We start from the raw sequence: 13,882 nt of genomic DNA, 5'->3' as shown, positions 1-13,882 counted from the left end.
AATTATTACGCCCTCAACCAGAGACATTCACAAGCCACTTCATGGAAGGTTGCGTTAAATCTCAAGTCCACAAAAAAAAAAAAAAGAAAAAAGGAAGTGGGGGAGTTACAGGGAGAGAAAAGCGACGACTGTGGCTGTTGTTTAATGGTAACCCTTTATGTGTTTGTCTGAGATTTCAGATCTGGTTTGTTGTGTATTGATCTTTATTTAACCATGTGTAGTGTTCTCATCATTTGGTGTGACCATCCATCATATGGCATAACCAATAAAGACAATTACTCTATTAAAGGGCAAAATAAAATATCTATGTTCTGTGGCTGAAATATTGATCACAATATGCTCAAGTGGACACTGGCCTTGTACATTCTGCCAACGGTGTTATGGCTTTCAGAGTTAAACCTCTGTAGTGAAGAGCGTGAACAGCGCGGCAGTGCAGGTGAAGCACATTCATGTATGTTCACAAGAACTTCAGAAATAATGCATGCTTGTTTTCTATAGATATCGCTGTAATTGTGATACTTTATCAAAAAGTACTAAATTCATAAAAAGTGTTAAACTCATAATTGCATGTTTATATGTAAATGTGTGCACACCACCTTCAACTGTTTCAAACTGCTGATATATACGCTTGATTTTTATAGTTTAATATTTGCGGTTTCAAATGGTACAAGTACAAGTAGCAGTGCTATCAGAGAGTACAGGAGGGAGTTAGAGAGAGGAGAGGGGGAGAGAGGAGAGAAGAGAGGGGGAGAGGGGGAGAGAAGGAGAGAGGAGAGGGAGAAAGGGAATGAGAGAGGGGGGGAAGAAAAGAGTGAAGGAGAGAGGGAAGAGGGAGAAGGGGTGGATAGAGGGAAGAAGAGAGTGAAGGAGAGAGGGAAGAGGGAGAGGGGGTGGATAGAGGGAAGGAGAGGGGGAAGAAGAGAGTGAGAGAGAAAGGGAAGAGGGAGAGAGGGGTGGAGAGAGGGAAAGACAGAGGGAAAGAGGCTGGAAGAGAGGGAGGCAGAGTACAGAAAAGAGTAAAGCGAGAGAAGATAAGCCCAACAAAGCTTTCCCTCATTGCCAGTAGTTTGCTGTTCGCTTCTCTTGCCTGTGATGTGATTTTCCGCACAGCTTGCTGTGGAATAGAGGTGTATGTTTTGATGGTGACTTGTGTAAACTGAGAGGGGAAAAAGGGAGGAAGAGAGGCAGGAAGGAAAGAAGGAAGGATGATTGAGGACTTACCCTGGCACTCTTTGCAGACTCCTGGCCATTTAGATACTCAGTCACCTGGAAAAGAAACAGTGCTTAGTCCAAATTTACAGCAGGTGATATTTCCCATCAGGTGTCTGAGACAGTACAGTCCTACTCACAGCAGTCCTGTTTGAATCCTCATGCAGAACACGCAGCTTAAAAGTTACGCATTTGGAAAACTGTGGTTTTCAAATGGCTGTGGAACACCGGGGACCTAACACTGATGATTTTACATTCCTGTTCTCCAGTTGGGCAACAGCACAAACTGACAGCTCCCGACAGAACGGCCATTTACACTCACAAACCCGATTACAGAGAGAGAGAGAGTGAGTGTGTGTGTGTGTGTGTGTGTGTGTGTGTGTGTGTGTGTGTGTGTGTAGAATACAGAAGGTAAGTTCTTAGGTCTGTAGAATCTCAGCTAAAGGTACAAACCTTCAGAGAAACAGCATACTTTTATTTACTTATTTTTTTTAAACGGCCTGCATTTCCTTCGGGTTAGGAGCCGGATCCCATGATGTAAACAGGTGACAATAATTAGACGCAGGATGAATACATGGCAAGATTAGTTTTTTCTTTCCCACAAGATTTTCAGATTGAGTACAGTTAGATCTAGCAATGCTAGAAGAATACTGATTAAAACACTGTTTTTCATGAGGCCTATTTTATGGTTCATGATTCACTGTAGAACACACAGTATAGTGAAATTAAAAGTACTATTCAAGAAACATCTGATGTTGCAAGATCTGGGAGCAAGAGCAACAATCTTGTGAGGTTATATCAATGCTTGTATCGCTGAGGCCCTGAGCCCTAAGAGGGCTGGAAGCTGGCAGAGGAACTGGAGTCTCCCTGCCACAATTACCACCGGGACTCACTACTGGCTGCTGATGCTTTTGGCTGTAAATTTTTCAATGAACAGGACAAAAGAACAAGAATATTTGAATACCAAGCCACACAGGTACTTCTATAAATCTCTACTAGAATTTTTCAAGCTTTGTACAATCTCAGGCCTTCTTACCAAGGAGGGGAAAAAAACCCACTTCCAACATCAACCATGTGATCTCATGGCTTTTTTTTTTTTGTTTACACAATCACATCGTAATAAAATCTGATACGTCCCTTGGGCCTCTTCATCTGGACTGTACACAAGCACATCATAGGAGAGAGGGGGTAGGGCTGAGAGTAAGTGAATGAGTAAGTGCATCAACAGCACTTAAGCTCATCTGGGAAAGAGTGCAGACAAACTGAATTTGATTTTACGTAATCACTGCCAAAACTCTTTCCCTTGAGGCATCATATCACTGAATCATCGAGTCAGTAGTTTAAAATCACCCACGTAAATGAGTGTGGCTGTGATTGCTCTACGCGAGTGATCTGGCGTATCAAGAATGAATCTGAGGTCACAGCGTGGGGACCATGTGTGCTTGATGTTTCAGCAGTTACTGTCTACTCACACTGCTGAATTTCCTATTTTAGTCACTCTGTGTTGAGTCACCACGTTTATTAAAAATGTAGAACATCATGCAGATATAGGGTCAAGAGCTTCAGTTAATGTTCACATCAAACATGAGAAAGGGGAACATGTGATGGCGGCGGCTTTGACCGTGGCATGGCGGTGGTTGTGACAGGGGCTGGTGTGAGTAATCTCATGGTCTGAGCAAGCTTTGATTTCTGCTGTGACATGCAGATGGTAGGGTCAGAATTTGCTGAGAACAGCATGATACCCATCGACCCAACTTGCAAACAAGCAGTTTGCTAAAGGGCTAGCCAACTTAGAAAATATGTTTGTTATAAAAATTGTAATGTTAAGGTATATTTTGTCAAAATATTACAATGCAAATCGTTGACACTGAAATCGCACTTGCTGGCTGGCCAAGTCAGTTATCGTCAGTAATATACTGTAGTAGCTGGGACAGCGGGAGGATATGATGCCATTCCTGAAGTGAATATTCTGTAACAGATTTAGGTATTTAATAATTGTAGAATATTATGGACTTTAATGCTTTTTTTAATCCTTGACTGAACCTTGAGGCTGAAGAATTGAGAATTTTTTTTTTTTTTTTTGACACGAACAGACTATATGCATTTAAGCTTCAATAAAGCTGTGCCTACTTCCATCCCATTCATGAATATTTTAAAAGATGAGAAAAACAACTAATCTGGCATCTTACAACCAAGATGTGCCTGTACTACCTTGATTGCAATGGCTGCATATGTTACTTGATTCTATGAATGCATACATATACAGAGTTAAATATGAACTCTGCTTTTTTCTGCTGTGAAGATTAGATATGTTTTGTATTTTTTATAATAGTGTTACACTGTATTCTAATGTAAACTATTGTAGGGCACCTACTAACATCTGGCCAGGGACTACAGATGGAAATGAGCCTTTTTGGGCTAAGTCCGGCTTATTTACAATACAGCTGATACTGTTTATTAATGAGCACGTCCCATAATGAATAAATTAGTAACTTAGTAAAATTACAAGTAAAAGAGCCCTTATCTGATTTGGCTACATGCTGTTTTGTGTCCTTTTCTCTGCAGATGAGACAGGTATAATGTAAAGAGTAAATTCTTGTGTAAGACTACTCCCTCACCATTTTCTGCAGGTGTTTCTCTTTGCGCACGTCCACCATGACCAGGCCCTCTTTGACCAAGCCGAGGCCCACGTCGTCTTTGGAGTCATTGAACTGCAGGGTGACGTGGGGGCAAGAGGTGCCACCGTACTCCACATTTAGCAGACACTGTGTGTTCTGGATGTCCCTCACCAAGCAGTCCACCGCGTCAGCCCGTGCATCCTCCTGGAGAAGGCAAAGTGAAGTTTCAGCATTTATCATCAACAGAGACCACAATCTCTGCCTTCAGGCTATAGTCAAGGCTATTCACTTGGTCTAAGATAAAAACAACAACAACAACGACGACGACGAAAAAACACCCCAAACAAACAAGCTCATGCACTACTGTATATATCATGGTTAAGATCAATAGCAAAGTAATTAGAAAACAGTTTAGAAAACTGAAAGAATTAAGCAAAAAGACACTGCTGAACTTACACATTGCATCACAAAATATTAATAATACATCACATCAATACATCAATAATAGTCTTAAATCATAAATGGTCTTAAATAATGGTGACACACTAGCAAAGGCTTTCTGCAATAATGTTATGATGATATGATGTCACCTATTCTCCAACAGCAGAAAGGGTGTCAGGCAGTGGTGGTAAAATTTGAGGAATAATTCTGAAAGGAATTCCACCAGTGTAAAAGAATGTGTATAATGGAGTGGAGCTGGAAGTTACAGCTCTCTCCGTAGCAGAATAGAAATGTTTCCTGGGGAACAAAGCAGAGTTCAGTCTGTGCTTGTGCATGTACTTACGTCTTGTGGGACCTGGATAAAGGCGAAGGTGTACTCTGTGGCCTGTGCAGGCAGGTTACGGATACCGAAGGCAGAAGGAAGAGCTGCTAGACGTACAGAAGACAATATCTCTCTCTGTAGAATGACACACACACAAAGGTTTATTAAGCATCATCTGAAAGGGCTGTCAAAGCCTTCAACAGGCAGAAAGAGTCATTAATCTGAAGAGGGGAGGAGAGAGGAACTCAGCTTTATTACCTTCATCCCATTAGGGACAAGCCATTATTCAAACCTTTTAATATCCATGACACTAATGTACAGGCATTGTTACAACTGTAAAACTGGATATACTACTTAATTCCCCCATTTCAAAGGTAATTAAAATTACAGTTACTTTAACTGTGAATTCACCACCCACTGACACACACACACACACACACACACACACACACACACACACACGTGTAGTTCATTATTACTCACATTGCCATAGTCTATGTAGAATACGTGAACCTTTGCTGTAGATTCAACCCTCTCCACTCGAGCTCTGTACCTAGAGAGAGAGAGAGAGAGAGAGAGAGAGAGAGAGAGAGAGAGAGAGAGAGAGAGAGATGGGAAAAGAGTGATAATGAGAGGGAACAGGACAAGAGGGGGAGAAGAATTCAGACCTAGTAAAGGGTAAATGTACTTGTGCAGCCATCTCTGAGCATTGCATGAAACCTCCCTGTCATGTAGCCTTCGATATGGAGAAGTAAAGTCGCTTTCTAGCAAAGTGCAGACGAATACTACATGCGATGTCACCAGAGCTAACACTCCTCTTGCAGACTCGCCCGAGGACCTCTGCCCAGCTCTAGCAGCACTGCAACTGACAGTCTCACTCCCAGGCGTGGCAAGCAATCTCTGTCCGTCAGGGATATTTCACATACTTCTTTCTATAATTTTTAAAAATATTGCTCTTATTTATGCTCATCATTCAATCTAAATACCATCTCTCTCACTGTATAAATGTATAAAAGTTCTCAACCTTCGAAGGAGATTTCTTTTTTTCACCAACTGCTTATGGCAGCTGTATGCATGTAACTATATTCATGGAATTTTTAATGTGATAACTAAAATTAAATGAAAATTTTAATAAACTTCATTCAATTTGGAGTTTACACAGACCACAGATGTGCTGCATCCAACCTGCTGTCCTGTTAATCAGGGTGGACTTTACACCGGACACCGCAGCATGCAGAGCGTACTTGTGCACTGTCACGGTTTCAAATTAGAAAAACTACAAAATACAAGATTTATGCTATATTTTGGAGTGTATGTCCATAATGTCTGGTGTCAGTTAAAATCCGAAGTTTGTGAACGAGTGAAAATCTCATTAGATTAAAAGAACATTGTGATCATATATAGAGGTAATGCATGTTTATAATAATCATTCTGTATGTACAGATATTTGAACGTTATTATTTACTAAACCAGTGCAAGAAAGCACAGAAGTGAATGCCCCACACCCCTGACTGGTGCAGGCTGTGATGCTTTTTGTGTAAAATAAGCTTTACACATGTAGCATGTGAACCTGACTAAACCGACGAAGCTAAATGTTTATTTACGTTCAGTAACCTTGCTGTTCTGTTTACCCTGCTGTTGCTTACTTCTGAGCTCTAAACCCAAAGTGTAAAAAGGGACCACTGAAAGCTGTTGGCAGATTTTACCACTAACATGGCTAATGTATATAACGTTAGATGTGTTTTGTGCTGCGCCATCACTGTAAACATGCATGTGAGTTTTTTCTTTTAGGTTTCTACAAATTATTTAAAGCTGTTCAAGTTCATATTTAATTTCTCTCACACTGGGGCTGTATCTCATTTACCGTTTTAGGGCTTATCATGATATCCACAATATGGTAAAATCCATTTGTCATTTTAATACCAGTTTACCACCTAGCCCTACTGTATAGTATAAATAATGATGTTTCTTTTTCTTCTAGAGCTCGACCCCTCATTGCATGAGGCCTGCAAATTCATCTCAGGCTTACTCATACTTACTCATACCATGCACACTTCCATCTGTCCTGTTCTGGGAAACCATTATAAAAACAATGCCTTAGTGTAAGGGCCAGTGTGAGTGTGGGTTTTCATCCCAACCAAGCAGGAACCAAACCTGACAGTCAATTAAAGGACAAGATCAGCTGATGGTTCCTGCCTGGTTGGAATGAAAACCTGCACCCACACGGGCCCTTTGTCACCCCTGATTTACAGGCGAGGAGGCAGTGTCCATTTTGAGCACAGCTCACTGGTACATGATCATAGAAAGGTAAGAAATGTGACCAGCGTAGTAAATCTAAACCTCTATAAGGCAGAGATAAATAGAAAACAGTTTGACACACTACCAAAAACAAGCCCTTGATACCATCCCCTGGTCAGTTCTCACAGCATTTAGAGAGCAGTTAGAAGACAATTCCAGCTCCAAATTCTGGCGTGGTGCTCCTGTTGTTCCCTGTAGTCCTGTGCGTTTAAGGGCTTAGACGTTTAAGTGCTTAGACGTTTAAGTGCTTACCATTCTCCATCAGTGAACTTGGCAATGCAGTAGTCCCCCCGTTGTGGGGTGTAGGCGCCCTCCACAGGTGGCTGTTCTGCAATCTCCGCTCGCATGGTCTCCATCAGGCTTTCTAGCTGTGCACCTGCACAGATTAAAGCAAAAAGCATCACATATGACTTCTGTTTGTGGTTGTGGCACAGTCACAGACATTTTAGCAGTCTGTAGTTTGCAGCCAACATATACTGCACTTCATCATAATTACAGGGCTTCAGTCGTTGTAAAATGACCGTGCTACAGCTCATATGTTATAGAGTCATCTATATTTTCAACATTTGAGTATATTCATGTTCATTTTATCCATTAGACACATCCATTAGATGAGCACCCATTGGTTCGCAATTACAGAGTCAAAGCACTTGCTGTAAATTAACTGATTTTGCTTTATAATACCCACTTTTCAGTGGAAATGAATCTGTGATTTAGTGCTTTATATCATTATCTGCACATTTGCCTCAGAATGCACTGGTACCAACACCTATACCATCTCATCTGTTTAAGGTTTGGTAGGTCGTGTAACCGAGCCTGTGAATGTAAGTAAATAAAGACATTCCAGGAACAAACCAGAATGTTCGAGCATTAAAGTGCACAGACGAAGTTAGCCAGAGACATACAGAAGGAAAGGAAGTAATCATACAGCAACTGGAAGGTTGCTTTGGCCTAAATGGACTCATCAGTAAGGAAATTATTTTGGTGGCTCTGTTCAGTAACTTGCAAAATAGTCTTTAAAACCAACATGAAAAATAATTGTGATAAGACTGTGGATCATGATCCAGCCTAAAAATAATTGTGATATGATATTTTTGCCACATCACCCACCCCAAGGTGTAGAGAATATAAACTGAATCACAAGCATGTGGAAGAACTTAGAGACACTCAACTCCCAGTAAGCAGGATTCAGACACTCTGCAGAGACTGGTCATTTGGTTATTGATCAGCAGGTTATTGTGTGCGTTCGTGTCAGACACAGGTCAGAAGGTTATAAAACACCACGAGTCTTTCCAGAAATGAAGGTTTTCCTATTCAGAAACTATTCTTGTCATTTCTGGCTTTGCATAAAGAGCATACTACAGAAAGGAAATTAGAGCACTCTTAGGAGAATTATTTCGCTTCCATTCACAGTCACCAGCAGGACCAAGAGTAGGAAGGGAAGCATGGAACGAGACAATCACAGCCTGTGTGCTCAATTACTGCTTTGTAAGACGGAAGCAATTAATGACATTGTGCAGCTGGGAGCATTTCTAGCATTTTTGTTTACATCGGCTTCCAAAATTACCCATGAGCTCCTGCAGTGTGAGGAACTCAGGCGCATGACATGCTTTCAGTTTCCGCTGCTTTAAAAAGGCACACTTCCTCAACAAGCTTAATCGACTAGCCTCCTGCAAAACGAAAGATTCGAAGGGTTTAAAGAAAATTGTCTGATATTGAGGGTAGATATTTGGGGGAAATCCTATAAAATTATTTTACTACGTTAACCATGTGTGTACTCCTTGTGCATCACATATAACTCGAGTGAGAGATAGTGACTTCCTGAAGCACAATACAGTTGATAGAGGCAGAATAAACTATGTATTACAAACTCAGAAACGTAATCAACAATAAGGTTAAAATTGTCAACAGTTCCACACATTAGTGTAGGTGTTTTGTGCGCAAAGTGTGCGCTCTGCAATGCTGTAAACCAGACCAGTGCTAAGGACCCTAGCTGGAGGCAGAAGACTAGAGTAAAATCCACTCTTACTTACACTGAATTAAAGCTACAAAGTCCTTTTTCCTTACTGTAATTCCGAGTGTATGCCAACACTCGCATCCTCCGACTGAAATCAATTCTCTGCTTGTGTTTTGGAACTGTGATTTGTTATAATACTGTAGTTAAAATGGCATTATTAAATCCGGGGAGAAAAATCTAGTCTAACAAACAGTATTGCTGAGCTGCTGTGTGTCACCATGGAAAGCCTATAGTGCTGCTTGGGTCACTTCAAACACCTCGACCCTTTTCCCTTTTTGTGCAAAAATGCCGCCCAATTAAAATGGCAAAAAACTAGAAAGTTGCTGGTACAGTGTATTCACACACACAGTATGTGCACAACCATGCATCAGCTCACGAAGTAGTTTCTATTAATATCAAGCTGTGAGCGGAGTTACTAGCAAAAACTGCAGAATTCACACAATTCCATATGCAATAAGTGATATTTTGCACTTTACACAGAACATTTCAAACTCTTTATATTCTTAGAGTTCTGCATATGGATTGCCTCTTCAACTCGATGACAGGTTTCTGATCCAGAGACTGAGCTGGCCATTACAGAACACCAGATGTGCCAGCCCTGAAGACGAGCACAGCGTAGTCCCGCAGCGAGGAGGCATCGAGTGGGGGAGTAAAAACCAAGAACACTGCTCTTTTGGTGCATTTGTGAGAGGTAACTCGTAGCAGCATACTAAAATGCGTACCAAAAGGCATCTTAAAATGCGACATTCCTACACAAAAGGCGAGAGATTGGTGGGTCCAGTAGGTTTAGTTTGTACCTAGCAGTTTTGGACGCATGTCTGGGGCCACTGAGCCTCATTTATCAAGCTTCATTCTTAACAGATTCATTCTTAACATTAACAGATTCATTCTTAGGAACATTCACACAAGAAATTTGGTATTAAAAAAAAAAAAATCCTGTAAATTTTGGGAAACAAAACAAAACAAAAAAAGTTCATATTCTATTCATGCTCCTGAGTGTGTGTTAGGTTACGCATGAGAAGACAAATCAATGTAAACCTTAACTGATCGGCTTCAAATCATATCATCTATAATAAGTTACTGCACTTTTACAGTAAAAAAAACTAATTCTGCTGTCAATTTTAAACAGCTTGCGTATTTATAGTTACACACACAAATTTAATTAAACTTTTGTGAAAGCCGTTTCATATTAATGGTTTTTCTGAAAGAAATATAAAAATCCATAAATTAAGACAAATAAGAGCAGTCATTCAGTTAAGAATGCCGCTATGAGGAGGATGCGCTCAGGCAGTGTACGAGTCTGTCCCGTTTACTGCAGCACTAAGGGACTGAGCTGGTCTCAAGCTGCAGTGTGCCGTGTACACCCCAGTGTGTCGCCCACCATTCGCTTCCTGTGGTCTTTCTGCTTCTCTTTTCATGGCATCGGGGAGAGCATGAGGGATTTCTGGCCGAGAGACAGCGGGACACTTTGCTTTGAATTTGAAAAAAACTATGAAACAGCAGTTTCTCTGTATGATGAGTTTGGTGTCAATGATCACCTGGGTACAGTAGATAATATTAGATAAGATATAAGATAACACAAATGTCTGGCAAAATGTACAACACAGAGCACCTGTGCAATATCATCACTACATTTAAGTACCACTTAATACAAGCAAGTAGTAAATTAAATATATAAAGTATTAAGTATTAATTGTTAAGTATTAAATATTAAGCTTTAAATATTTGGACCCCTTTTTAAAAGGACGCAGCAGCTCTATAACTACACAAATAGTGATATCCTTGCTATGAATTATTGAGATGTGTACATACAAAAATAAGAGTTTAAACAATTTCAATACTTCAAAGACATTAAAATCTTCATAAAATTGTGATGTAATGTAAGCATGGACTCTGAGGCTGTAGCCTTGTGCATGTTTTAAGTTTTAAGTTTTAAAAAAGTAGATTATGAATAGATAAAATAATACTTAGAAAATAATTCAATCTTGTGCAGTTGCATATTACTGTACTTGTAATTTCTTTTAAAAGATCTGAAAGAGTTTTGTAGTTGTGAAGGACACACCAAACTCAATCACTGAGTAAATGGCATAGAACTGATTCATCAGTTTATCAGCGTGACTCAAGTTATACACACATCTCCACTTTTTTGACATTTATGACCTCATTTTGACTGGATTCCAGTCGGGAAGGAAATGGATTTGAATGTCCAGTGGGTCTTTTACCACATGCGGTATTAGGAAGTTAGCTCTGTAGCTAAACACGACTCTCTAGCAGATAGTGAAAATCGTAACTAGTACAGTGGTAATGCACATACTGTACTTCACATTTAGACCAACTTCTTGGGACACTGTTTTAATACCTCCTCAAGATCTGTTTGTGAATATTCCTTAACAGGTGCAAAACTATAATCATTTTGTTGACTATCAGTTTGAAAGTACTGTTATAACTCCATACTGATCCCTGACCAGTGACTCATCACTCACCAGTTTCCACATCCTGTGTGTAGAAGTGCAGGCCGTCTGTGATTTCGGTGACGTACACTGGCCTGTATTTGGCCACACGTTCCTTCTCTTCAGACAGCTGGGCGACCTCTTCTGTTGGCTTTTCCTCATAATTGGCCCAAATCTATCAAATAACCAGAAAACAGGTTTCAGTATATTGCTATGTGACGCATATATCTATACAGGGTGCAACATACAGTGTAGCACCAACACAGGCACAAATTAATGTCAGCATTCTACCTCAGACAGACAGCAGAATTACTGGCACCCTTTAACAGAATGGGCAAAAACGACTGCAGAAAATAAGCATGCACACATTCAAATTTAAACCTTAAACAATTAAAGATCTACTTATGTTTTCTCCAGAAGAAACCACTCACATAAGAACCACTTTTTAAAATAGTATTTAAACTAGCAGCTTCACTGTGAATGGGAACAGGAATATGTACACAAGTTCTGGACAGAGATGTATGATACCTGAGTAGAGTTTTGAACAGAACCCCAAACTCCCGTGTGTGTCCTAGAGGTAATTCCTATATAAATATAAGGAGCTGATTCAGCACACTGTGACGCTGGCCAGGAAGACAGTTATGTTCGCAACTTATAACTGTTCTAAATACACTCAGAGAACACTTTATTAGGAACACTGTACTAATACTGGGTAGGGCCTCCCGCTGCGCTCAAAACAGCCTCAATTCTTCATGGCATTGATTCCCCAAGATGTTCGAAACATTCCTTTGTTGAAATGAGCGTTTTCAGCTGCACTTTCATGCTGCTAGTCTCCCGTTCCACCACGTCCCAAAGGGGTTCTACTGGATTCAGATCCGGAGCCTGGGAAGGTCCCTGAAGATCACTGAACTCATCGTCATGTTCATGAAACCAGTTTCAGACGACTTTTGCTTTGTGACATGGAGCATCATCATGCTGGAATAATAAACCATTAGAAGATGGTAAATTGTGGTCATGAAGGGAAGCACACGGTCAGCAGCAATAATGAGACAGGCTGCTGTGGCATTCAGGTGATGATTGATTGGCATTAACAGGCCCAAAGTGTGCCAAGAAAACAATCACACCACCTCCACCAGCCTGGACTGTTGAAGGCAGGTTGGGTCCACGGATTCATGCTGTTGGCACCAAATTCTGACCCTATCATCTGTGTTCCTCAGCAGAAATCCAGATTCATCAGACCACGCTACGTTTTTCTTCAGCTGTCCAGTGTTGGTGAGCCCGTGCCCACTGCAGCATCAGCTTTCTGTTCTTGGCTGACAGAAGTAGAACCCAACGTGGTCTTCTCCTGTTGTAGCCCATCCGCTTCAAGGTTCAACATGTTGTGCATTCTGAGATGCTTTTCTGCTCACCACAGTTGTACAGAGTGGTTATGAGTTACTATAGACTTCCTGTCACCAGTCTGGCCATTCCCAGCTGATCCCTCTCAGCAAGGTGTTTCCAGCCACAGAACTGCTGCTCACTGGATGTTTTTTTCTTTATCGCACGATTCTGTGTAAACTCTAGAGACTGTTGTGCATGAGAATCCCAGGAGATCAGAAAAACTCAATCCAGCTCGTCAGTCCAGCCAACAATCATGCCACAGTTCTGATGGTTGATGTGAATGTTACCCGAAGCTGCTGGCCCAAATCTGCATGGTTTTATGCACTGCACTGCTGCCACACGATTGGCTGGTTAGATTATTACATGAATGAGCAGCTGTACAGGTGTTCCTAATAAAGTGCTTAGTGAGTGTATATTCATATCAGTAAGCACACAATCTCTTGCTATATTACAAAATAAATGCAGGTTGTAACTGACTCCTGCTGTGAAGACCGTGATAAAGAATAAAATGGATTGTTGGGGGAGAAAAACTAACACAATGTTCCCATATGCAATCTCAAAATATCACTCATTCCATGTGTTATTAATTTATACATCCATTTTTGTTAATTTTCGCTAGGCTACATGTTCCGGAACATTTCATGTTTTTATAAAAGATATGGGATCAACACATTCACACTTATACAGCTAGTACCTTTGTTAAGTGTATCAGACATGGTGTTGGGGTAGGGGTCGTCATAGTGGGGACCGGGTTCGACAGGTTTATACACACTTCTACAGCATTGCTAGTAGCTCTCTTTCTTTTCTCCTTTCTTTTAAAATTCAGTATGGCTGCTTTTGTAAAATGCACTGAAATATTTAAGAGTACCTCCATGCAATACGCTTCAATAAAGCAGAATTTAAAATTCAGAGTTTCATGTGGTGGTAAGTTTAAAAGTAGTCTGAGGTGAAGTTGACTGACCCAGCCCTTTTAATACTCTTCTGTGTCCCCTAACAGAGTATCATAGAAATATACAGTACTCTTTCATTTATACAGACAACTGCATGTCTGATGGAAGATCTTTTTTCTTCTTTTTCATTCACCCACTGCAGGACAGAGGTGTCTGACATTACAAACACATAACTGATGATACTCAGTGAGCATAAC

General features: G+C 40.6%; 1 protein-coding gene across 1 annotated transcript in view; it reads right to left on the bottom strand.

The window, feature by feature from the left end:
- snd1 (staphylococcal nuclease and tudor domain containing 1) overlaps positions 1-13,882 on the bottom strand; it is an 83,635-nt gene that overhangs the window by 865 nt on the left and 68,888 nt on the right. Inside the window, exons 18-23 of the mRNA XM_026943322.3 lie at positions 11,389-11,530; positions 7,141-7,264; positions 5,074-5,143; positions 4,612-4,725; positions 3,828-4,031; positions 1,222-1,266 (exon numbers count right to left, since the gene is read on the bottom strand). Coding sequence (XP_026799123.3) covers positions 1,222-1,266; positions 3,828-4,031; positions 4,612-4,725; positions 5,074-5,143; positions 7,141-7,264; positions 11,389-11,530 — 699 coding nt within the window. The remainder of the gene's footprint in view (positions 1-1,221; positions 1,267-3,827; positions 4,032-4,611; positions 4,726-5,073; positions 5,144-7,140; positions 7,265-11,388; positions 11,531-13,882) is intronic.

This window comes from Pangasianodon hypophthalmus, chromosome 18 (genome assembly GCF_027358585.1).
Source record: "Pangasianodon hypophthalmus isolate fPanHyp1 chromosome 18, fPanHyp1.pri, whole genome shotgun sequence".
Taxonomy (NCBI): Eukaryota; Metazoa; Chordata; class Actinopteri; order Siluriformes; family Pangasiidae; genus Pangasianodon; species Pangasianodon hypophthalmus.
This window is presented reverse-complemented; position numbering and strand designations above follow the sequence as displayed.